This window comes from Typha latifolia, chromosome 2 (genome assembly GCF_019914945.1).
Source record: "Typha latifolia isolate L0001 chromosome 2, TyphaL0001v2, whole genome shotgun sequence".
Classification (NCBI taxonomy): Eukaryota; Viridiplantae; Streptophyta; class Magnoliopsida; order Poales; family Typhaceae; genus Typha; species Typha latifolia.
Genome location: NC_133087.1, coordinates 497,640 through 521,805, shown reverse-complemented (window position 1 = coordinate 521,805; position 24,166 = coordinate 497,640). Strand labels below are relative to the sequence as shown.

At 38.2% G+C, this 24,166-nt stretch overlaps 4 protein-coding genes and 1 long non-coding RNA gene across 10 annotated transcripts; 1 reads left to right on the top strand and 4 right to left on the bottom strand.

Annotated features, from left to right (window-relative positions):
• Positions 1-426: 426 nt before the first annotated feature.
• On the bottom strand, positions 427-7,465 carry LOC140781305 (uncharacterized protein At3g17950). 3 transcript variants are annotated; one of them, XM_073127238.1, is made up of 8 exons: positions 7,285-7,465; positions 5,817-6,086; positions 5,382-5,578; positions 3,446-3,560; positions 3,221-3,377; positions 2,551-2,669; positions 2,207-2,356; positions 427-1,369 (listed from the first exon to the last, which is right to left on the bottom strand). In XM_073127238.1, the coding sequence occupies exons 6-8, from the start codon at positions 2,560-2,562 to the stop codon at positions 872-874; spliced, it is 660 nt and encodes a 219-aa protein (XP_072983339.1). In that variant the 5' UTR covers positions 2,563-2,669; positions 3,221-3,377; positions 3,446-3,560; positions 5,382-5,578; positions 5,817-6,086; positions 7,285-7,465; the 3' UTR covers positions 427-871. The 3 variants fall into 3 exon arrangements, with proteins under 3 accessions (XP_072983339.1, XP_072983340.1, XP_072983341.1); XM_073127239.1 differs by lacking the exons at positions 3,221-3,377; positions 3,446-3,560; positions 5,382-5,578; positions 5,817-6,086; positions 7,285-7,465 and adding an exon at positions 2,810-3,163; XM_073127240.1 differs by lacking the exons at positions 3,221-3,377; positions 3,446-3,560; positions 5,382-5,578; positions 5,817-6,086; positions 7,285-7,465 and having other exon boundaries at positions 2,551-2,788.
• Positions 7,466-7,565: 100 nt separating this feature from the next.
• Positions 7,566-9,161, bottom strand: LOC140781306 (uncharacterized). Its single transcript, XR_012107698.1, has 3 exons — positions 8,926-9,161; positions 7,910-8,022; positions 7,566-7,763 (listed from the first exon to the last, which is right to left on the bottom strand). It is a non-coding gene; the product is annotated as an uncharacterized lncRNA (long non-coding RNA).
• A 416-nt stretch (positions 9,162-9,577) lies between these two features.
• On the top strand, positions 9,578-12,774 carry LOC140781775 (very-long-chain enoyl-CoA reductase-like). 2 transcript variants are annotated; one of them, XM_073127974.1, is made up of 5 exons: positions 9,578-9,702; positions 9,806-9,916; positions 10,056-10,095; positions 11,378-12,132; positions 12,511-12,774. In XM_073127974.1, the coding sequence occupies exons 2-5, from the start codon at positions 9,848-9,850 to the stop codon at positions 12,577-12,579; spliced, it is 933 nt and encodes a 310-aa protein (XP_072984075.1). In that variant the 5' UTR covers positions 9,578-9,702; positions 9,806-9,847; the 3' UTR covers positions 12,580-12,774. The 2 variants fall into 2 exon arrangements, with proteins under 2 accessions (XP_072984075.1, XP_072984074.1); XM_073127973.1 differs by lacking the exon at positions 9,578-9,702 and having other exon boundaries at positions 9,765-9,916.
• A 1,214-nt stretch (positions 12,775-13,988) lies between these two features.
• Positions 13,989-17,877, bottom strand: LOC140781774 (dol-P-Glc:Glc(2)Man(9)GlcNAc(2)-PP-Dol alpha-1,2-glucosyltransferase). 3 transcript variants are annotated; one of them, XM_073127969.1, is made up of 8 exons: positions 17,716-17,870; positions 17,517-17,605; positions 16,784-17,117; positions 16,378-16,654; positions 15,644-15,781; positions 15,352-15,556; positions 14,773-14,915; positions 13,989-14,606 (listed from the first exon to the last, which is right to left on the bottom strand). In XM_073127969.1, exons 1-8 carry the CDS (start codon positions 17,866-17,868, stop codon positions 14,347-14,349), a joined length of 1,599 nt encoding a protein of 532 aa, XP_072984070.1. In that variant the 5' UTR covers positions 17,869-17,870; the 3' UTR covers positions 13,989-14,346. The 3 variants fall into 3 exon arrangements, with proteins under 3 accessions (XP_072984070.1, XP_072984073.1, XP_072984071.1); XM_073127972.1 differs by having other exon boundaries at positions 16,784-17,076; positions 17,716-17,847; XM_073127970.1 differs by lacking the exon at positions 14,773-14,915 and having other exon boundaries at positions 17,716-17,877.
• A 347-nt stretch (positions 17,878-18,224) lies between these two features.
• LOC140782484 (U-box domain-containing protein 33-like) lies at positions 18,225-23,130 on the bottom strand. The gene is made up of 8 exons (XM_073129070.1): positions 22,530-23,130; positions 21,861-21,979; positions 21,551-21,660; positions 20,863-21,307; positions 20,653-20,775; positions 19,778-20,323; positions 18,717-19,445; positions 18,225-18,577 (listed from the first exon to the last, which is right to left on the bottom strand). The coding sequence occupies exons 1-8, from the start codon at positions 22,789-22,791 to the stop codon at positions 18,395-18,397; spliced, it is 2,517 nt and encodes an 838-aa protein (XP_072985171.1). The 5' UTR covers positions 22,792-23,130; the 3' UTR covers positions 18,225-18,394.
• Between the last annotated feature and the right edge of the window lie 1,036 nt (positions 23,131-24,166).

Genomic DNA, 24,166 nt, shown 5'->3' with positions numbered 1-24,166 from the left:
AAGAATTGGATAAGCTCGATCTGGGATAAGGATTGTGAGCGTGTTTTCATCAAAGCAGTCATTGCCTCGAGCATATGGGAAATTTGGAAGGGACGAAATGGCCGGGTTTTTCGAGGAGATAAGCAATCTGCTGTGGTGACAGCATGCCTAGCGGTGCAGTTGGCCATGGAGTATGATCGAGGTGGTTGCCACAAGCACAAGCAAAGGAACCCATTGCCAAGGTGTCCTCAGAATTTAGTGAGGCAATAGCTGTAGTACTTGGGCTACAAGAAGCCGAGGCAAAGGTAATAAAATTGTGGTAGAGTAAGATGCAAAATCCATAGTAAAAATTTTAGGGAAAGAAACAGATTGCCGGGAGAAAAGGTAGGAGAGTGACAAATAGAATTGTTTGGAGAGATGGATCGGCTCTGCCAAAAGAATTAGAGGTAATCCTACAACAGGATAGGTCTCATCAAACTGAACCTCTATTGTATTAGCTAGCTAGATTTCAGCTTCTTAATAAGAAAAAAAAGAGATTTCAAACAAGTTTAGGTCATATAATGGCCATAGGCTATAGCCATTGTCGTTGTCATAGCCTGGATTCATGGGACCAGTATTCAAGTACGGGCTCCAGTGACGACACATCACAGTACTGCCCATTGTTACCCTTGGTCAAGGGAAAAATACCTCTCTAATCAGGTAGGCTGGTCACCCTACAAAGATTAAAGGAGATGTCATGATGATTGGATAAGTCCAGCACCGACAATATGAAAAAATGACCCGTCGTCAATTCCATCAGGTGGTTGGGATTTTGGTTGGACCTCAATTTGAACGAATTGTTCATCCAGATAGGACTAACAGTGTAAAAGATCATCTGCAGTACACTGCACCGTCAATGGCTAGAATCTCCACCTAGACAAGGACACACCAAAGCAAAACGATAGCCATTGCCATGAACTAATCCTCCCCTAGGATTCTTCACTCCAGAGCTGACCCAAGTGCTTTCTGGCTTAACATCTCCAACCTGAGGGGGAGCAACTAGGCCATTTGAGAAGAGGGGGTTGGGCTCCAGAGTAGTAGATTGGTCTCCATGCAACCCAACGAGCTCATATGTAGTTGGTACTCTGGCGCTCCTGTGAACGTTGCTTGCCCTCCTCTCCTCCTGAAGAAAGTGGCCGAGAGATGGAGTATCGCGAGCCATGTCGCTGCTGAGGTGTGTTCTTGGGCAAAGAGAGAACCAGGTCGTGGTCCTTTGGGTCTTCTTTACTCTCGGCCTGCCTTGCTTCCTTCTGCTCCTCCTTAGAGACGTATTTGAGAGGTCAAGAATGCTGGTGATGCCAATGAGGCTGCCGAATGTGATGCTCCGATCGTGGAAGAAAGAACCAGTCGACTGAAACAAAAGATTCATCAGCATAGAACGTCTTAGAACGATACTCATATATATATATATATATATATATATATATATATATTGTATTCATGATCCATAAAAATTTCCTTCAGACATTAAGACTGTCAAATAGCAAATTTTAGAGTTCCAAGGTTTACGTTTCAGGATTAATGGCAATACTGGATTAGAAATGTAGGATAACATGTGTTGCGCTTTTATCCGCAACTTTCCCCAATGTTACAAAACATGGTTGTTGAGAAAAATGGATGGGAGGCAGGAGCAAGGAAAGACTGCTACGATGGTAGAAATTGTCCTTTCATAGGATTTATGAACTCATTACCTTCTACGTAAAACAAGGATTTTATCGTTCCAATATCAAAATATTGTGCGAAATACGAGGCGTACTTGATGGTGTTGGCACTATGATGAGGGTTGACAGAGGCCACAATAGGAAAAGAAAAGAAGCTAAATTATAATTTTCACCTCCTGAGGCCGAATTATCTAAAACTGTGACAATATCTATACCTAGGTTATTACTTTTTCAATAGTATAAAGAGGTAACTGTATGATTTTATTTCATATAATTTTTTGGGTATTGAACAGGGATAAAAGTATAATTGAAGCAAAAGAAAGACTTCCAATAAACTATTCTACTACCAAATATGAAAGTAAATCAAGACTGGAGTACTTGATGGAAGATGAATAGGCAACTACGGAGCATCACCTGTGTCCTACTGTACATATGTATAAATGCATGTCATGATCATAGAAAGAGCTATTTAAATATGTATAAAAGAGCAAAATATCACTTAAAACATCTATTAGTTCTAGTCTGACCTCTGTCTCTGAATCTGATGAAGAAACAGAAGATGACGTTGGAGACTCAGTGATGATGGTGTTGGACGAAAGAGTCCCAGAAAAGTCAAGATTCCCGATTTGACCAACTCTCAAATGCAATGGCTGCAGTCCAAGAGGCCATCCACCTTCCTGTCATTAATTCAGACAAAACTTGCATAGATAAAGAAGTCCTCCTAAGACGCAAACAGATTAACACTCTTGATATTAACTAAGTAAACAAATACATAGAGACATGACATGAGATAAACAGTGACCTTGTTCTGCTAAGGGGACAGGAGAAGAGGAGAATGGCGAGGGACGCAGAGGAATCTAAATGTACATACCTGCTGAGCCATTTCCTCCACTAAGAAGCTCAGAAGCTGTTGCTGAGTGAACCGGACGTCACTTGATAGAACCAATGCAGCTCATAGGGAGCGGAGCAGAAGTAGTAAAAGGACTGGGGCTGGTGGAAGAAGACAGAAAGAATAGCACATTACTCATCTCAATAAAGGAAAAGAAAGAAAAAGAATAGCACAATGCAGAAGCATTGGGAAATGTGCTTCTGAAAAGAACAAGTAGAAATAAGAGGGAGAGTGAATTCACCATCACAGGAAGGAGATGGAGAAATATATAACATCTGCCATCCGATACTTGTTGATGGAGGCAATAATGCAGCGAGAGAGAGAGAGAGAGAGAGAGAGAGAGAGAAAGTTAAAGAGAGGAGAAGAGAATCAAGTGAGAGGAGGCATGGCGCTGCAAATCCAGTGCACGTCTTGTGCGATGCTTCAGCTTTTAGTAACAAAGAAGCAGAGGATATCCCCAGGGGGGATTCATCATTCTGCTACAGCGAAAAGATAGCAACACATGGGAACTGTGGAATTTGATGATAACTTTTGCTTTCTCAAAAGAGACCCATTCACAGTAGCAGCTAATGAATAAGTGATGGCCGGTCAATTCTTCAATACGGACAAAATTGACTAAATATCTACAGGTGGATTTGGTAGAGGAGATAACCTTTTCGTGGGACTTATTGCCATGATTTAGAAGGCAACAGATCCTTGACAGCGTTGTAGGAAATCTCAAATCACATGGTGGAGTCGAAGTTAGAAAAAGCTCAAACAAATTCGACAGGCACCTACAGACTGCCACATAGAGTTGATGCAGGAAATTCCTACAGCATGGCGGTAGAGAACCATTGTGAGTTACAAGGATAGATGCTAACCATTGGAAAGTTCCTACCTAGGGGCATAAGATGTTTGGAACACAGCCTAAGACCAGGTAGAGTTTGGATCCTCTCCAGTTGTGTATTGTCCAAAAGAGAAGCTACTGCATCATCTGGAATAACAGCCAACATCTGAAGCAAGGGAAAGTGGCTTAAAGAAAGAAAAGATATAAAATAAAATAATATGCTGTAATCATCTAATTCAACCATTAGAACATGCCAGCCAACCAACAAGTTTTTTTTTTCAAAAGAAAAAAAGTTAAATTTGAGTGAAGTGTACTGTTCCTGCCATTGTAGCTTTACCAATGGACAGTCTTCTACTTAGGATATTGTATGTCGATAAATGGAAAGCGATAGTTCTAAAATTAATGGTCACCTATAAAAAGCGCTCTTAGAAGTTATCCAAGCATGCACTTCCTCCTTTCTGAATGACTATTACAATTCAATAGTTCAATGCGTGATTAGGAATTAGCTGTAGAGCTCTTAAATTAGTCATCATGCGCCAGGCTTGAATTCATGTGTGGATACAAAACGAAAATCAATTTAAGTGCCAACATGGAGAAACAGAGGGAGAGCTAATATATTCACAAAGGTCTTTTTGCTTTTGCCAGATTTAGTAGATTTTAACTCATTAATTACTTTTACAAAAATTAAATTATAAAAATAATGATTTTTATATTCTAAAGCTCTTCCTCATTTCATAGTGCACTGCTTTTGGCTGTTTGCACATATAAATTCTTATTTTTTATTATTCAAACGCCCGTCGGTTAAGTTATTTCGTATTAAAGTTTATTTATAATTTTTAAACGATTAGCTAACATAATTCAAATACGTGAAATAACAACCACTTTGAGATAATTGATTATTAGAGGTTTCGTTTTATATAAGCTTGAGCCAACCTTTTCTCTCCTCCTTCCTCTCCCTCGATATCCACCTAAAGCTTCCTTCTACAATTGAGTCTATCGCTTCTCCCTCTTCACTTTGCGACCAGTCATCCTAGAAGTTTCCTTCTCTCCCCTTATCTTATTCAAGATACTATTATACCCACCTTAGCCATTATTTCATCTCATAACCCTAAACACATTATTAACTTCCATCATCCACGTCCATCCTGTCATCTCCTAATCGTGGTCATTATTTTCTCCATATATTTTGATCTACTTACTTGATCGACTAGATTTCGGTTGTGTTCGATTATGACTTTCAGAGGGACAACATATCTAAATCTCAAATTATTTTAACGATTAGATTAATTCTTACTGCATTCAAGAATTTTGTTCTATCCGAAATAACAACTCGAATCAACAAACATTTTCCTCGAGGGCAATAATAAAAAATAAGGAATTAATTGTAGAGCTCTTATATTAGTCATCATGCGCCACGCTTGAATCCATGTGTGAATCCAAAACGAAAATCAATTGAAGTGCTCACATCGAGAAACAAAGGGAGAGCTCATATATTCACAAACATCTTTTGCTTTGGCCCGACTTAGTAGATAGATATTAACTGATCAACTAGTCTAAAAATTAAAATTATTATAAAATAATAATTTTTATATTCTAGCACTTTTTCTTATTTTTGAGATGAGATATTTTGATAAATCTAACGGTGAATGTAATTTAAATGAATGAAGTCTTATATTTTTAAACAAAAATAAGCATAGTAAAATTTGAACATTTATCTTTGGCTCTGATATTATATTAAAAAAATATAATCCCCTAATTTTTTTTGATACATAAAAAAAGAGTCGTTGTGTACCAAAAAAATTTAGAGATAATTGTGGAAGAGAATAGTAGCTAAGGGGTGAAAAAAAATTTATCCCTATTCTTTTTATATTCTAACAATAAACAGAAAACAGAAAGAATTAACATATTTGAGGAAGCCAACACTCTACTAGGAAACATAATGGAGAGCTAAACGAGCAGAAAGAGCATTAAAAGTTAAAAAAAGTACCTAATTAACGCGAGGACACACCATTGCATGAAAAAGTTACTCGGATTCCCTTCGGCAATCATAGCTTGAGCTCCCTGATTTGGCGTTAAGAATGAAAGGAAGCATCCAATAAAGGAAGAGACAGTGCTTTCCTTTTACTGGGCCCCATCAAGTACCACAAAACTCGACTCATTATCACCGTCTCAATGGCCCATCGGCTGTAAATAGTGCAGATTCTTTAGTAGGGAAAAAAATAATTACGTAGGAACACATGCTTTGCTAGTTCCACTCAAATTTACCAGACAAATTAACAATGACACTCAGATGACACAGTATAACACTATAATTTGAGGACCAGGATAAGGTTTTGCTTGAAACTTACCAGTAAACATCGTTCAGATGTACTGTTGTTCTACAAGTGGATAAAAATCATGGAAAGGAGTATCACGAAAATACCTGTTCTTCAGTGATTGGGGGTGGGCATCTCTTTTTAGAGTTAACAGAACTCACTTAGTTTCCTGCTCTGATTTCTCTCTTTTTGGAAGCCCAATATTTTCACACCCAATGAAACTTCCCATCCATCAATATTATGTGTCAACGACAATTGAAGTCTTGAAAACAATAATATCTGAGTGACATTCTTTTTTGTTGAGAAATGGGGTTTAAATACCCCATAAATATCTGAGTAACACTAACAGTGTATGCCCGCTAAGATCCAAGAAGGTCCTGTACAGATTTAAAAAAAAATCATATACAAGTAATGAGAAAAAAGAAAAACACAGAAACAGTATTTTAATTTAAAAAATGAAGTACTCATGTCAGCATTGCAAGCACCTACAAGCATAATTGGTACTTGAATTGCCAGACTTACAGTTCTTTTTTACTTTTTGGGAAATGAGAAAGAGTGAAGCATAACTCATGCCACCATTGCAGGTGTACCTTGTGACATATGATATTTTAATAATGAATAACATAACAGTGGTAATTTCTAGGGTCAATAGATCATGAAAATTGGCAAGTAAATGAGACTTGGTCCTAATTATTCAAGAATTAATTTCATTTTCTGATAATGAACTGAAGTTGGGGTTGGTACCACTGAAGCAAAAGCCACTATATGCAGAAAAACTGAGAAACAATTAGGAGTAGTGCATGGTAATACTTGGTAGATGAGACAACGAAACAGCTTCCTCGGTCATAATGAAATCCAATAACATTATGTCGCATAGAAAGGTTATAGATTGGAGCCATAGCCTCCTTCGTTGGTGAGACGATTGGTTTTAAGTTTTAACTTTAAACAAAGTAGCTCTATATATGACTGATGCTGGTTGCCTGGTCCTCAAAAGCAAAGATGTGAAGCTTAACAAGGATCTGAGGCATATTTAGTATTGTTCTTCAATAATTGAGTTAGATGCTTAAAGCAACTCTCCATTTTGATTTTAAGTATCTTGGGCCCAAATGAGGTACGCGTAAGCCTCTGAGCGTCATCCATAAGCTTCATAGAGAAACATCCAAATTTCAAAAACAAGTACAATATCCAAAGCAAGGTTTAAGATCAGCAAGTAATATATTCTCTCTCTCAAAAAAAGCAAGTAATATATGGTCTTTTGTTTTCTTATTTTGGTAACTTTGACGAAAGCAGTTCAACAATGAAAATCTTGAAGTACATGACGCATTGCATATGCTTAATGGCAAGTGGCAGCATCGGTAAGGAATTTGAGGATGAAATAAAAGGAATGCAGGACAGAATAGGAAACTCAAAAAGAAAAGCCACAGATGCAAGTATAAGTTAAGATTTCTTATGTTTTATTCTTCTGCTTGCTCTATTGCGAGTTTTTTTATCTCAAAAATTGAATTGATAGAACTACCAAGCTCCAAAATAGACCAATGAAATAAAGAAGAGCTAGTGATAGGATATTGGTGGTACCATTTTGTCCACTTCAAATTTTAATGCAGAGTAGTATCTAGAGGAGTCTTGGTTGCATGCTTCAATGGCCAAGTCAGGGCTGGAGTTTGCAAGGCCAAAGACAAAATGTTGCAAAATTAGGATTAGATGATACTTCAGGTCACTAGCAAGTATGAGACATTCACACTGCTGCAGGTAAATAAGTTAAGAATTTCTTTGCCTGCACTACAGAGAGAATTATGAAATTCAATAACCATAATCATACTACGAAAAGGAACTAGTAAGGTTTAGTGTCAATGAGATAAGTGAACAGGACCATTGATATTCAAGAAGAAAAAGAACAAGAAAACACACAGCTTCAAAGATTACAAACTACCTTGAAATGTTAAATCAGATGTTAGAAACAAATTAAGCAAATATCAAATTACTAAAAGCAAACTAGGAAGATGTCCCAGCTTCCAACTTCAAACCTATATTCATCTACCAAAATGCTGATCTGACTGGTTGAAAAGATCTCCGAATGAAACAGAATACCAAACAGAAACATGTTTCAAAAAAGTAAAAGACTGTTATGAATGTGAAGCTGTTGAAAGGACTGATATCAATAATTCACAACATTAAATTTTACTCTAGAAAAGGATCTTACTGGGCAAATTTTATTGTTAGCTTTAGTTTGAGATGCTAGGAATGGCATGGTCTGGCTCAACAACCTTTTCCCATCATATTCACAAGCCTTACCCAGAAGAGAATCTTCCACATCTTCAATTGAGAAAAGGACATCAAGATAGTAATGCTTAGATATAAAAGAAAGTGAGCTAATAAGGTTTCACAAACTATTCAACATGTTAGTTGTCTGAAAGTGGGCATACGACATGAAAGCATGGACAAAAATTCTACATGCATATCATGGTGTAATCTGTGACAAAGTTCATTTTTCAAACTTCAAACTTCATTTATTTCTGCAAGTTTGTTTTTCAAATAGAGAACACAGAAACAGCAGTTATATTTGACTCTTTAATTATGCAACTTCATAACCTATGGGATTTTCTAACGAAGCATCAGGTGGTCAAGATATATGTTGAGATATGAAGTCATTATAATACCTTAGTATAATATGATAAACAGGCCGTACAATTGTCTATCCCACTGTCATTTTGGGCATCAAAGACATGCGAGAGTAAAGATGTACATATCATGTAAGAAGAAAGATCTACAAAACGTCATGCAAGAATAAAGGCTTAAAGGAGGCAATAACTAATATAGAAGCATAAAACAATATATTCGCTAAAACTATGAGAGGGTTAAGAACCCTAGCTTTCTTTCTTGCCTCTACGTATCAATCCAAATTATTACAAGTCGTAGTTCAGTCGGATTTCTCCATGTCTTTCATAACACTGCCATGGAAAAACTATACGAACTATTTTTCATCTGCATCGGGCAAGCAATATGAGTTGGCTCTGCGCTAAGATTTCATCCCTCACATCTACACCAAGCATTACAGAAAACACGGAAAACTACCTGAGTTATATGATAGCAACCGTTAAAATTCACTAATTTCATCCTTAATCTTGAATTTTATATAAAAAAAGGAACATAAAAAGAAAAATTCGGTTTTCCTCTATACTAAGTCCAATTAAATTATAAGGAGGACCAAAAATTTACCGCCACTTCTGTATCCTCGGTGATCAACAGGGCTCCAGTAGCAAGGAAAGAGATTTCACGGCGTCGTCAATGGAGGAAGATGAATCGAGGAAGGCAGAGGTTTCCGGATCTATGATTTTGTTGGAGTTTCTGGGATCGCGGAAGAAGGGAGAAAGGGAAATCGATAGGGCGGGAAAAGGAGAGAGAAAAAAGAAGAAGAAAGATGGCGATCGGGTTTCGAATTCGAAGAGTGGGAATACAAAGAGACGGAGAGTTGGAGAAAATTACGGACGACCCGGACTTAACTGCTTGTACTACTAACGAAGCAGGTCTAAAGTGGCCCAATTAATAATGGAGCCCATTAAGTCCTTTTATCCTTTGGGTACAAAAGCCCGGTTCTTTTTCCGGTGAAATAAACCATGAGCATTGGATGTATGGATGATGTCTTATTCATGTCATCTTTCACAAATAAATATTGGGTTACGTTATCGGCGTTAGTAGATATGAGTTGATAACGACTTATATCCCTTCAACTACCTTGAAATTTGAATGAAGGCCAGAGATCGATCAAGTCAACAAATAGAATTAAAAAAATTTAAAAAAAAAACATAAACGCAATGTCCATGACTACGAGATTTAAGCGATGGTATACCTAGAGCTCTTTAAATATCCAACCATGTATTTGTTGTTGGCTAGAGGCAGAGAGTTAGCTCTCCTACTCCAACTGCATCAATAACTCCCCCTCTTCAACTGCGAGATTCTGCTCGTGAATTGATTGGGGCGGCCCAACGCCTTCAGGTATGGGGCCCAATTACTTCTCCCAATAAATGCGGACATGGGCTTTGCTCCTTCCTCCATCTTCTTCTTTGTTTTATAAATCTCCGCTTCTCTTCTCCTTTAGCTCGGATCTGTCTGGGTTTTGGGGTTGGGTCTTCGAGGTGAGATGAAGGTGACGGTGGTTTCCCGCAGCGGTAGGGAGGTCGTCAGGGGTGGAATCGAGCTCAAGGATTCCGTATGTTTTTAGCTTTGCTTCTACATTTGAAACTTTAGCTTTTGTTCTTCTGATCCAGTCTCTGGGTCTGATTTACTTTCTAATTGTTGGCTATGTGTTTGGTTGTAATGGAAACCTTGTTGTTTTTATTTGCTTGCAGGCCACTGTGAAAGATTTGCAGGAGGCGATTCATGGCCGGAGTAAGTTTTATGAGTAGCTTTGCAATTTTCTTAGTATTCTTCCATATTATTATGTTTTTATTTGGTGATGTCGTGAAAAGATTGGTTCTTTGGTTGCAAACTTTTATGTTCTATTGTTTTCTTTTAAAAAAAAGGGTTATTTTAAAAAGTTCCCCATTCTAATTTATTGGTGGAGTTTAGAAATTAGAAGTTGGTCTTCTCTAGCTCTGCAAACTTTGGTGATCCGGATTTTACCTTTTTGTGTATTTTCCTTTCTCTCTTTTGGGTGGAAGGTTCTTGTACTGTAGAAAAATGAAATGATTGGTGGCATGCTGATCATGTATCAAAGTCAGTGAAAGTGTATAAGATCCAGATTTAACCTTGATTGGTTTTGAAAAATCAGATTTATTTCAAATTTGGCCTTGTTAGGTCCAGGTCAAATACATGTGAAACTTCAGACATTTGTTTCTTCTTCTAATTTGATTGGGAAATTCATATTCTGCGTCCACCTCTCAATTTCTGCATTTTACTTCTCATGTATTAAACTGGATGATCAAGTAATGCTGTTTACAGTTAGACTTTTCGAGCATTGTTTGTCAAATTATATTTTATTGGCCTTGAGGCACTTCTGCATGACAGAACATTAAAGTGCTACGCGTATGTTCTTTAAAAAGAATTTAAAACTTTAGGTCTTGATTCATAAAACAAGAAGAAAAAAGTTCATAGATTAGTAAAGTAGGCCACCAGACATTGTTTAGCTCATAGACTAGTAAGTTAAATCACTAAACCTTGGTCTCCCTATTAAAACAGTTATATTTCTCATTACTTGTACTTAGAGACTAGCTATTTGCAAGTAAACATAGCTCATATCTGGTTCATGCCTGCCGGTATGTGAGATAGATCTGTTGGAGATGCGGCCATAGACAACTACAGTTTAGGGGCTTTTGCATTATTATATTGTTATTAGTGAATATATCTTTTTTGTAAATCATAACCAAATCTTGATGCTTTTGACAAGATGTTACTATTACTACTCATTCCCTTCACTTAGCAATAGATGATAATCTCATTATAAAGTCTCCTTAAGTGTGGCATCAGGCAAGTTTCTATATAGGTCAATTGAGTTATGACTTTAGGATTATGGTCAAGAAAATGCAACTTCTTTACAACAACCAATCCTTCGGTAATAACTATTTGGGGATATATTTTGTATATGTACAAACACATGTTTGTATGTATATATCTGTTCTATTATGTTTCCTGGACTTGTAATTGATCGTTGACAATTTTCATATTTATGCAGCGAAAATTTTTTATCCTTCTAGACAGCGGCTTACCCTCCCCTTGCGTCCTGGAACCTCTGGGAAACCAGTCATCCTTGACCCAAAGAAAAATTTGTTAGATTATTGTGAGAAGAATTCTACAAGTTTGACTGTGGTCTTTAAGGATTTGGGTGTGCAGGTTTTGTACAGTACCCTTTTCTTCTGGGAATACTTGGGCCCTTTAATTATCTACCCGATCTTTTACTACTTTCCAGTCTACAAGTACTTTGGTTATGAGGGTGAGCGTGTTATCCATCCAGCCCAGACTTATGCCATGTACTACTGGTGCTTTCACTACTTCAAACGGATCATGGAGACATTCTTTGTCCACAGATTCAGCCATGCAACTTCACCTTTGTCTAATGTGTTCAGAAACTGTGCTTATTACTGGACTTTTGGGGCTTATATTGCTTACTATGTGAACCACCCACTTTATACTCCTGTGAATGATATGCAAATGAAGATTGGTTTTGGCTTTGGATTGCTCAACCAAGTGTCGAATTTCTATTGCCATCTCATGTTAAGGAACCTTAGAAGCCCTTCTGGCAACGGTGGGTATCAAATTCCTCGCGGGTTCTTGTTTAACATAGTGACATGTGCAAACTACACAACAGAGATCTATCAGTGGCTTGGTTTCAACATTGCAACACAGACAGTAGCAGGATATGTATTCCTTGTGGTGGCAACATCTATTATGACCAACTGGGCAATGGCGAAACATCGCCGACTGAAGAAGGTAAACACTAAAATTAGTTCTTCTCAGCATAGACTTTTCTATAAGTACATACCTTTGTGCATTCCTCATAGTTTTTCATGATTGTTTTTGTAACTGATCTTTCATCAGCCTTTTAAGGCTACCCTCTTGGCCCAAAGTAAGTAACTATGTTGGTCATCTCATGCCTGCTGACTAATAATTGCCCCTCTCTCTCTCTCTCTCTCTCTCTCTCTCTCTCTCTCTCTCTCTCTCTCTCTCTCTCTCTCTCAGAAGAGGAACAAGAAAAAAAGAAACTGCTGGGTTTTTTTCTTAATTTTTTTACATTATGCATTATCATAAGGTGCAAATCCTGTATAATCTGTTTGACTGTGATTCTTACTTATAATGCCTCTTCTGCAGTTATTTGATGGGAAAGAAGGAAGACCTAGATATCCTCGGCGCTGGGTGATACTACCTCCATTTTTCTGAGAAGCGACAGCCTCTCAGATGCTCAAGATCCATAGTCTATTCAGAACTTCTTAGAGTTTGGGCTTAAACACTTAAAATTTATTTGTTTGCATAGCTAAGGTTTCTGCTTGAGCAAAACTCTGTTGTTTGCAAGATCTTTATACCTTAATCCAATTTGTCACTAAAATTTTCATGACAATGATTTTTCACCCCAAATATCTTGTATGCGTCACTGGCTGAGATGTTCACACTACAGGCTGTTGTTTGAATGATGAAATTTCCGTCTAATGTGAGGCCTATGATGATTAAACTAGCACCGATCGTCTTTTGTTATTGTTTGTAGTGCCGCTTTCTGTTTTCTGTAATACTTAGGGTGCCAAGGGACTAATTTTTATACGCCCTCCATATGTTTGATAAAGTGTACGTGTGACATCTAGGATAGTTTTAGAAGTCAAATTATTATTGTGCAGAAGAACGTAAATGCTAAACAGGAGGAAGAAAAGATTTATTTATATCTTCTCGGAAATTGAGGCTATTGCTTAAGATTGTTCACACCGTTGCTACACAGATTTCTTCACACCCTTCAAAACTGTTCTAATCTCTGCATCTCTAGAGACGACATGATATGTGGATCCAATTCCTCATCTCCAGTGATAGGACTAGTGTAGACGTGTAGTACATCGTTCTTTCTCCCCTCGGAGCTTCTCAATCCTCCTCTTCCACCCATGGGTGGCTCCCTTGCCTTCCCGACCTCTTGAGCTCCACTGCCACCTCTTGCATCATCGACCTCTCCCCCTTAAACTTAAGGCATCTCTTGGCAATCTCCGCAACCTTGTCGCCTGCTGTGTGCTTCCCTCGTTCCGAACTCGAGGTTCCAGTATTTCAAACAGCCTGTTCTCCCTCAAGTGCACAAGGAAATTTACAGATAGGTTCTGCTCCTCTTGACGTCTCTCTTGAGACATTGGCTTCTGCCCTGTTAATAGCTCTGCAATCACAACTCCTAAGCTGTATCCATTACTCTTTTCCGTCAGTTGGTGGAAGTACTCAGGATATGCTCCTTAGCACCGGATTCTGGTCTCCTAGTTGAGCGAGAAGGTGTCGCTGCCGAGGGCGGTGAACCTCAATGCCATTCTACAAGGTGGCTCAGCCGATAGCCCCTTTTGTACTACACAAATGATCATCCTAGTTTCTTTATCCTAATTTCCTTGCATTTCTAATATTTGTCTGCTTACCTTCCCAAATTCGGTCAAGCTTGGCGACGGACGTAGGCCCAGATGAACGACACGAGAGTATCTCCTCCTATCAAGCATGTTAAAAGTATAGGTCCTCTTGGGATAATTGATATCGGAAAGCCATCAGCCAAACAAAGGAACGTATGAGGTGCTCTCTATAGGGAAATAACCACAAAAACGAAAGAAGGAAAATGTACATTTTGTAGGCAAATATAGTTCCAACTTTTGAACAGATGTGTGCAGTTAAGCAAACATACCAGCAAATTAGCACGTTTAACTTGGTGTACATTGTCTACTTTGTTTGCTAAACAAACATAGTATCTATTGTCATCTCTCAGTATAATAATGAGAAAATTACAGTAAGGCAACGAGAAGAATCAGAGAACAAACTCAAACATGGATCATTAAGTGAAATTGTCAGCATAAATATCTTCTACTGTTTGCAATGTAATATGCAACTGTTGTCCTACATCACTATACAAGGATATGGCAGTCCGTTGGCTTCTGGCAGGATATCATGGTGAAAGGCACTGGAGCTTTTGCTTGTGCTGTAATACTACCACATAAACCTCTGTGCCCCAATCTCATGTTCCCAATGGAATGGCCGAAACAAAAACATGGCCAGGGTGAAGATATCTACAACGACATAAACAGATACCATGACGAGCAACTTACTATTGCCAATGATTGGGGAATGCAGGGTTAATAAAACAAATGGTATAGTGAAATATCTGAACTCGATCAGTGGAGCAGGGACGAGTACTAGAGCAACAGATAAACCAAACAACAAAACCCAGATCCTTTTCTGCACTTCTCCTGCAAGATGATGAAGTAGCATATCAAGTTGAAAGGAACTAATCAAGTAGATCAGGTAGCTCTCGCCGCTGACCAAAAATGTTATAAGTTGAATGAGAATAACCAAAGTATAAAACAGTATTAAGCTGTCGATGACAGCATTAACCAAGAGCTTCATATTACTAACCTAAAATATTAATGATGGAAAACCATGAGTACACGTAAATCGGAATTAAAAGGTATTTCATTATCCAATGAGCTTGGATGACTTTCCGCCAGATATAGAAGGGGTAATGGCGATTGTCAGCAAGAAGATATGGATGAGCAATGCTGCAATGACAAACTGAACTTGTTGAAGCATGTCAGAAAGAAATCAGGAGAGCACCTTGTCATAAAATTGTCTTAAAACAAATCATTGACAGATTAGGCTTATATTACTGAAGGCATAGAAGGTTTATGAGCTAGCAACACGGAAGTATTTAATGTTAAGAGTATCACAATTGAAGACCATAATTCCTGTCATTCCATGTTTCCAATTCTCTTTTCTTGACATTATTCAGTACTTAAGTACCACTACATTTTAACCATAAGATTTTCATATGTAAGCACTTGTTACAATGACTACATTAATATATATATACAGAGAGACTGTCTAACTGAGGAAACTTCAAAGAATAATGGCAATCAAGATTTTAATCAGTTATATTCTGCGAAGAGATGAAAGTCGAGGTACAAATTAGTAGGTTCGCAGAAAGAAAAGTCTAACCTGAACCAATGAACTGCTACAGAGCTTGTGCTAAGAGCTGTCAATACTAGAAAAGAACCAACAATTTTATTATTTCTAAACAACTGGCACAATTTTGCAATTTGGCTAGTAGTAAAATGCAGAGGAGCGAGGGCTGAAGCTGAAACCAGACCAAAATACAAAATCTGTGCAAAGTGTGGAGACACCACATGAGCTTCCTTTGCACCTTCAGAATTTCATAAAGCTATATCAGATTCCACTTGAGTCTCATGAATCTTGCTAATTAAAGAAATAAGCATACAAAAACTAGTACCAAGGACTATACTCCCATTCCAGATGATAAAAGTCACAAAAGACACTAGAACCATAGCAAATGGTGCAAAGACCATCAAAACTTTCCACTTCAACGACCATAACTTGAAGGTCACATCAAGTATCTCATCAACAAAACCTGCAACATGACATTATCAGATGCAGCACTGAGCACTTTAACCAAAAAGTTACATAATATCATAACAAGCACCAGTTTCACCTAATAGTGTAGACTAAAGTTGATTTAGTACATATAGGGCTGCCTAAGGTGCAATTCTGTAGTGATCCAGTGAGAAGTGAACAGAATTCAAGAAAGCATTCGGAAGCTTCAACCACCATAATGACATCATGTCTTTTCTGAATTATTTAATCTTACTATTTTCAATCATATCTGATAAGTAAAAGAAACATGCAGACATATCATCTTAACCAGCATATACAATTTCTATCTTCTTTGTCATTAAAAATCATGTAATTTGGATGAATTTCAATTGCAGAAGACCACAACGTGCTAGTTCTCCATGAATCAGATAAGAAAGCCAATTTATAAAATGCATTGTAATATACAATGGAAAATAATAAAATAAACAACCTGCATTAGAAAACATTTCAAAGATCAACATGGTTAGGACTACCATCATTATTCTTGCTAAATGAAAAGATTATGAAAACTTTTGAAAAGGCAATACTACATCTAGATGTAAATACAGCAGTCTGATGCAAAAGATAAAAAACCTGAGGAATTATATAGACAAGATTCACTGGATTCAGAAGCATGCAGTTTATTGGTGTTTACAGATCTACTGATTTGTCTTCTTCTCAAAACATAAGCATGTGAAAAATTGCTTTTTTCAGTCATTGCATTATTTTCCTCATGTAATATATTGTGGTTCTCCTGTGAACTGCAATCTCTTCTATAGAAGTCTTCTACATACACAATAGCCCCATTAGCAGCAACAAACACCATCCATACTACATTGGTCTGCCGGAAAAGTATTGCCAAAGCACCAAGCTGCAGAATGAAAAGGAGGATATTTAGAATCCAGATTTTCTTTGGGATTTCGTAGAGCTACTTAAACTGGTAATGCAACAAAAGTAAGATAAATGTTGTCAGAAGAGATAGTCTACCATTTAAGCTTACCATTGCACTGAGCCAATATTGCTTCTTTAGACTAGCCAAGTACATTGCAAGGACTGCAGTTAGTGATGCTACATCTGTATAATACAGAAAAGTGAAGAACCAGTGAACAGGGTATAGTGCTATTAAAATAGCATATGCAGTTGCCTTCCTTTCACCAAGAGTTGGTCTCAAATGGATAATTAGATCATGAATAAAAATGCTGCAGATGATCATTACAACAGCATTTGTAGATCGAAGGATTGCAGTGGAACAAAGATCAGATAAGGATTGCGCTGCCTTGGTCAACCACATGCCTGGAAACAAAGAAGCAACATATGCAAGTGAAACAAAGTACCTGCACAATTTTGAAATAAACAAAATTCTAAGCAACAGTTGCTGTCAATCCATTAGCACAAAATAGTAAAAAGCACTGCCATATTCCGATCACATGAATGATCGATAAGGATATAAACTCAAAGAATAACCAACTACATGCCCAAACATCAAGGGTATATCCGTGAACATCACAGGGAAGAATTTTGCCCAAGTTATGCAATCCCCACTCAAGAGAATTGAAAGAAAGACTGAAAAACGAATATAAAATAAAATGTCAATCCTCTTCTCTAAGTTATCAAATGCGGCATCTACGATGAGATCAACGAAAAAGGCAATCGCTTTTCTTAACAATCCTGCAAGCAATAGACGCATCTAATGCGCAGATGGTTTAGCTTTTATTCAGAATTGTGAGACTTACAAGCCAGGAGGAGTAGTGATCATGGGATCCCAAGATCCGAAGTCCCCTCGGCAGTAGTGCTGCGCCTGAGGGATGTGGAATATCTCATCCTGCCCACCAAAATAAGATGCAAAAGACTAAGAGGCATAAGGGCGAACATCTAGTGTGCATAAAAAAGTATGCAATAAAACAAGAAGAGAGGAGAGATCTTTAAGTTTACCATATATGCATCGGGAACGATCCTATTGACCAAGATGGAGATGGGAATAACCCATAGACTCACCACCACTGCGACGGCTCCCCTCCCCATCTCCTCAAAGAACAATTCGAGAGTCGAGAAGCGAAGTACAAGAAGACGTTTGCAACTGGGCATGCGGGCTTTAATAAACCGAAAAGGTCGGCCTACCGCGGCCCGTTTGCAAATATATATATATATATATATATATAACTTGGAACTTGGAAGGTAGTTCGATCTCTCTCTAGGTAAAGAAATCCCAATGATTAGAATACAAATAACCACGTTTAGACTTCTTTGTCATGCTCATATAGTTTTCAATTAGCCCTTGCCTCCTATATCATTACTTTTAAATATAACCGCAGTAAACCAGTTTTGTTGAGATCGACAGCCGCTGAATAAACTCCCAAATTGAAAATTAAATGCCCTCGTAGATAGGATCATAAATAAAAAAATATAAGCCACAATTAAATGCATATAAAGATAGTCGGGTCTTTTGTGATGCAAATTCTATAGCTGCATTAAAATAATTAACGCTGTACATCGATCATCAAATATACATAACTACATCTAGTTTGACATAACTTATACAGGATTTACTCAAAATTATAACTACAAACATGGGCATGCATATAAAAAGCAAACATTCTTTAGTATCCAATCCTCAAGATTGACAAAGCCAATCCTGAATAGCAAAGCGGAGAGCATGGTTGGGAATAAGATTCAGGTGTTCTAGTCTCAAATTAGTCATAGGAGAGGTCTCCCTCCCGTTCTCAAACCATCCCTTCAGGGCTCTTCCTTCGTAAGTGAATCCATCTGCTGCTACCTGCGGATCATGCATGATTTCCTGCAGTTTGTAACATTTGAAAGTAAGCAAATATGGACCTAGATTGTATGATTGAAGGCCTACATGTCATTTACTGATCCTGTAAGATAAACAGATGACCAAGAACTTTTGAAATTGAAATAGATGAGGTTTCACTTGCCTGAAGTATTGGGCACAGGAAGAATGGGGGAACTGGTCTTTCCTTCATCAGATGTAGCTGTTCCAATTCTCTCACAATCTCAGGTGTCAGATCTGGACGATCACGGCAATTTAACTCACTGCACTGCAAACCAAACTCTGCAAGCCTTTTTGCCACATCACTGGGCCATTCCCCAGCACTAGGATCCAAAACTAACGGCAGTTTCCCAGAGACCATAGCCCTGCGAACTTCATTCACTAAGCCTAGAGGAGGCTTTCCAGTGAGCAGCTGGAGAACAATGATCCCAAAGGAGTACACGTCAGACTTTGTAGTCCGCAATTCAGTCCTCTGGTACTCAGGGTCAGCATAGGAGAAAGACCCCTTCGGCTCTGTATTACGACGAAACAAGGGGTAATCCACTGTATCAACTGTACTATCTGGTACTAGCCGGCAAATCCCAAAATCACCAATCTTGCAGTTGAAATTGGAATCGAGAAAGACATTCTCGGGTTTCAGGTCACCATGAATGATCTTTTCAGGTTTTGAAGAGTGCAAGAACAGAAGGGCACTTGAGATTTCTGCAATAATACGCGTACGAACCTTCCAAGTCAATGGAGTGTTGGCTCTATTGAAGAGCCGATCCTGGAGGGTCCCATTTGGCAAGTACTCGCACACAAGAGACAAGGCTTCTGGGCAAGCACCAATAAAAGTCAGCAGATGAGGATGCCTTAATTTGCTCAGGACATAAACCTGTGAGAATATAATAAATAAGTGTGGCTTCATCCATAAGAAAAGCAAACAGAAGTATCCAGATATAGGATTATCTCATGGACCAGTACAGTAATAGAACTTTTCAGTATGTTCCAACATTAGTCTACGGACCTTCTTTCAGAAAAAAAAAGAGAAAGGTACGTTCCAAATGTTACACAAAGTGATTCATTAGAGAGGGCCTGGTTAGCCAAAAGTTAAGTTAATAACATAACATTCGCAGCAAAAGCATGTGATCGTGTGCTTATGAAACAGACAGAACCAATAACACAAGTGCAACAGCCTAAATGTATGACATGTGTGAACGTTTATACCTCTTGTTGAAACTCCTCCAAGCCTCGAATATTATGCGGGTGCAACTTTTTTATGGCTACACTTCTGTTCATCATTTCTCCTTTATAGAGACATCCATAGCCTCCTTGCCCTAATTTGAAGCTCTCTGAGAAATCACATGTAGCAGTTTGTAGATCTGACAATGTGAACTCTGTAAAATTAAATGAATCACTGCCTAAACCAAGCAGGTTGCAGTTTTGACGTCTGGCATGGCTTCTACATTTCCACTGGTCAAATTGGCTAGTTTCATCTTCCTGCTGCTGTATCTTCTGTCTTTGAAGCCTCAGAATCTGTATAGAGGTCTGGACAGCCTCCAACTCTGCAGCAGCTTCATCCCTGTCAAGAGCCACTTCTTGGGCACGGGAGTCTAGGATAGCTAATGTTCTCTTGGCATTGTTCAACTCCCTCATGGCTTCATCTCTTTGCTTCACAAGTCCCTCATGCTGCATCTTGGTGGTTGCCAAGAGATCTTCAAGTGCTTTCCTAATTTTGGCTTCACTTGCGTGAGCAGACTGAGAAGCTTCAACCTATTCAAAGCAATAAAGAATTGAATAAGTTGATGAGAGTGTCCGCAAAAGAAGAAAGGACATAGGCAGTTTTCCAGGTTATAAATATACTAGTTCACAAGAATATCTAAAGTGCCTACAACAGCAAGAACTTGCAAGTTTTGATTGAAAAGGAGAACTTAAAGCATGGGCTATTTAACCGTTAGTATACAAATTAGATGGCAACTGGCAGTGTCCACAGTTACATGGATGCTATTTTACAATGTTTTACTGCTGAAGAGTAATGTGTTGCACATGATTTGAATGGAATACTGGTTGGTGTACATGTGGAAACTGAGGTGCATTCTAACCTCGTGAAAGGCTTCGGCTACTTCTGACTCTATTTCTTTGCGCTTCACTAGCTCTGTGAAAGCTGCTGTCTTTGATCTTTCAACATCCAGTGCTACTCCTTCAAGATATTCGTACACAATTTCCTGTTGAGATGCTCAAATATTTAATCAGATATAATTATTTCTGGAGAAGGCCACAAAACAAGCTGAAGAGATCATCTTTATATGTACCTCGGAGATTGTTTCTGATGAGAACCGCATGTCAGTAGGTGACGTGGGCCATGATGTGGTGCTGGCTGAAGACATTGGATCTTCTAAATTGAATAAGCTAGTAACATACATATAACTGGTATCCGTTGCTGAGGCAATCACTTCGGTGTTACTGGATTCAGTGTGGCCAGTGCTTCTACTTCCCTGTGGGTCTGTGGAGGATGAAGTATCATCTGTGATGCATTCACGATTGACCATGGACTCAGCATTGTGATTAGATGATGAAGTGATTCGAAGTCTCTTTCTGAGTATAGTGTCATCTGGACTATATACAGAGTCTATGCCTGCACTAGCTTCCCGGGTCCATATATGTCTGCCTTTGCTGATAAACCATATCTCACAGAAGGGAGGAGCATTTCTTGTCATATAAGATACCTTGCTGAAGCTTCCTTTCAAATTGAAGCAACTGCATTTGATAAATATTCACTACTATTAAAGAGAAAAATTGGTATAAAGAGAAAAATTATAAAAAGATGCTGGTTGATACCACAAAAGCTAGCCAACCCCAAATAATTGGCATTAGCTAGCTCTTAATGCAGACTATGGTCATTATCTATTCCACATGCTTTCTTCAACTGTTAATATCAGCCTATTTGAATGCATTCTTATTGTTTAATTGCAGCTCTATATGTCATTAAAAAGAACTTACTTATCTGGTGTTGATCCCATAACAAGCCTCTGAATGCCATTTTGGTTCACCAGATCAATGATTCCATCATGAATTTGGTCAGTCTCAGTCAGAATAATGTTTGCTTGCACCTGCATAGCCATCACCGAGTGGCTCTATTAATAGGTATAAAATGACCATTATGTTAACCAAGGGTTAAAGAAAAACCAAAAAAAAAAAAATTGTGTAATAATAAAATCTATACCAAGTTAAAGAAGGAAAATACAGTGCACCAGATATACAATATTAGATGAATATCGTGGAATGAAAATGAATTCAAATAGAGAAGCACCTGAGCCTTACGACAGTACTTTAGGTAACTCAGTAGGATTTTCTTTGTTGTTTCCTTCTCCGTTCTTCGATGATTGGAAACTAGTTCTTCACTCGCTTGATTTGCAGGTATTTTTCCTACTGAAAATTATACAATGTATCATTACTCAACAAGTATGATTGCACTGAAAAAAAAGTGCGAGCTATAAAAGAATAAGAGGCAGATTTCCGCAGAAGAAAAAGAGGAAAAAAAATAATTGAGGCAAGAAAAAGAACATAGAAAGCATGGTCTTGGCCTATACAGGGGTCCAGCAGTAAACTATTAATTGCTTCAACATGGAAAGGACAAAAACTCCAGAAACCAAGAAGGCGCCACATACACAATCTAAAAAATTAACCAAAAGCAAAGGAAACGAGGGGAAAATTAAAATCGTAAAGTTGAAGAGCCAACTAATTATGACAAGATCGCATAGAGCTATATTATCTGGAATAAGAAAGCAGCAACGACTTATTCAAACATATTATTTGAATACTAGTCACAGGAAATACGAAGCGACATAAGATAATTCAACTAATAGATCCATAATTAACCAAGACTAGAACAGAACTCTGCGCGAATCTACTAAAGATTGGATTTTAAGCCCTAAATTAGACCAGACTCGAAGTTTTGGAAAAAAAAAAAAAAACTCACATAGGGTTGGGATCAAAGGCGAGGGCTGATGGACATGGATCAACCCGATCTCCGTGCACCGGAACCTCCGAAAAGCCCATCGGAGCAACCCTAGGGTCTTCTCCGCCGACCTCCCGACCGCCACGTATATCCTCCCCTCCGCCGGAGATCCACCAGAGGTCCCCCGGCCTACCAACCACCGGAGCCCCGCCTCCGGCGACGCGCCGCCTCCGTAACGGTCGATCGCCGGGCTGGGGGGCGGAGATGGATTGAGGACTTCCATTTCACCTGCCCCGAGCTCTTCTCCCTCGTTATTTACCCTTCGCTCCGTAACAAGAGAAAGACGGACAATTGGAACCGCGTCGCGGATAAATTCCTTCCCTTATTCTGCCTGCGCGACCAAGAGCAGCGGATTTGTCCGACAGAGTGTGTTGACTTTGGTGACGCATTGACGTGTAGTGGAGTTGGTGTTTAAATTTTCTCCTTGGAGCTTAAATTTTCTCGTCTTTTGAGGAATCCTTTAGCATATTCTTCCTGCTAAACTCCTCAGCAAATAGCAAGCTCCTATTTTTGGTCTCCTCCTGTAAAATAAATTAAGAGTGTTGGTAAAGAATATTTGGGTGTGTACACATAACACATCATTCACAAGGTCATTATTATATCTAAATTACAGTATAATTTGTGAAGTTAATAGTAATTTATTCGTGGATGGCAACCAAAAAGATCGGCATCGGGAAGCGAATTATTCGACCAAATCAAGTCCTCTCCCTATTTTATCATTAAATCGGTATTGATTAATTATTGCAATAGATCTAAATTAATATAGCTACTGATGCAGAAAACTATTATATATGTTGCTGGTTTAAAGAAGACAGACATCTGAAAGAGTCTTCTTTTTGTATACTATTGCATAATTACGCGATCAGGAAGCATATGCTAATAATATTCTTATATTGTGAAGTCCAACTAAAAGAGAAATTAAGTGTTTGTTAGAATATAAGATTATTTATTTTTAAAAAAAGTGGAAATTTTATAAATCACATCTTATATTTTCAGAATTTATTTATTCCATCCGATCACGGATCAGCTATGCCTATTCGTCGTTATTTACTGACTGAATCGGATATACTTCAGTTTGGATATCATTGATAGGCTTTGATTTTATTGTTCGTATAAAGATGCAAATGGGCCCAGTTGGGTTTGTTTAGGTCTATCCAAGTAGGCCCAAATCTATGACCACTGTATCCGTGTGGTCCAATATAGCAGTTTGTATGAGAATCTATATTTTAACTAATATTATAAGTCTATCATTATCGTTTAATTGATGGATAGATATAATTTAATCCGATCATCAATACCTTACGGCCAAAAAAATATATATATATGCTCTGCAAATCAAGCACTAAAATGATCCTTGATGTCAAGTGCTTCTTTTTTGAGCCTCAAGCGACCAAAAAGATATCATCTTGGAGGACTACTAGTATGAATTCCAAGTTCCAACTACCAAAAGATCCTACTTTGGACCAGTTCACCAACCTTTTTAATTATTATTTTTTTACTTTTTTTTGAAGTTAAGTTAACGTCACGGTCCATGCTAATACGTCTATGTCATAAGTCTGTGTGTCTTTCCGAAGGAAGTCAAGACCACGGCAAGAAAC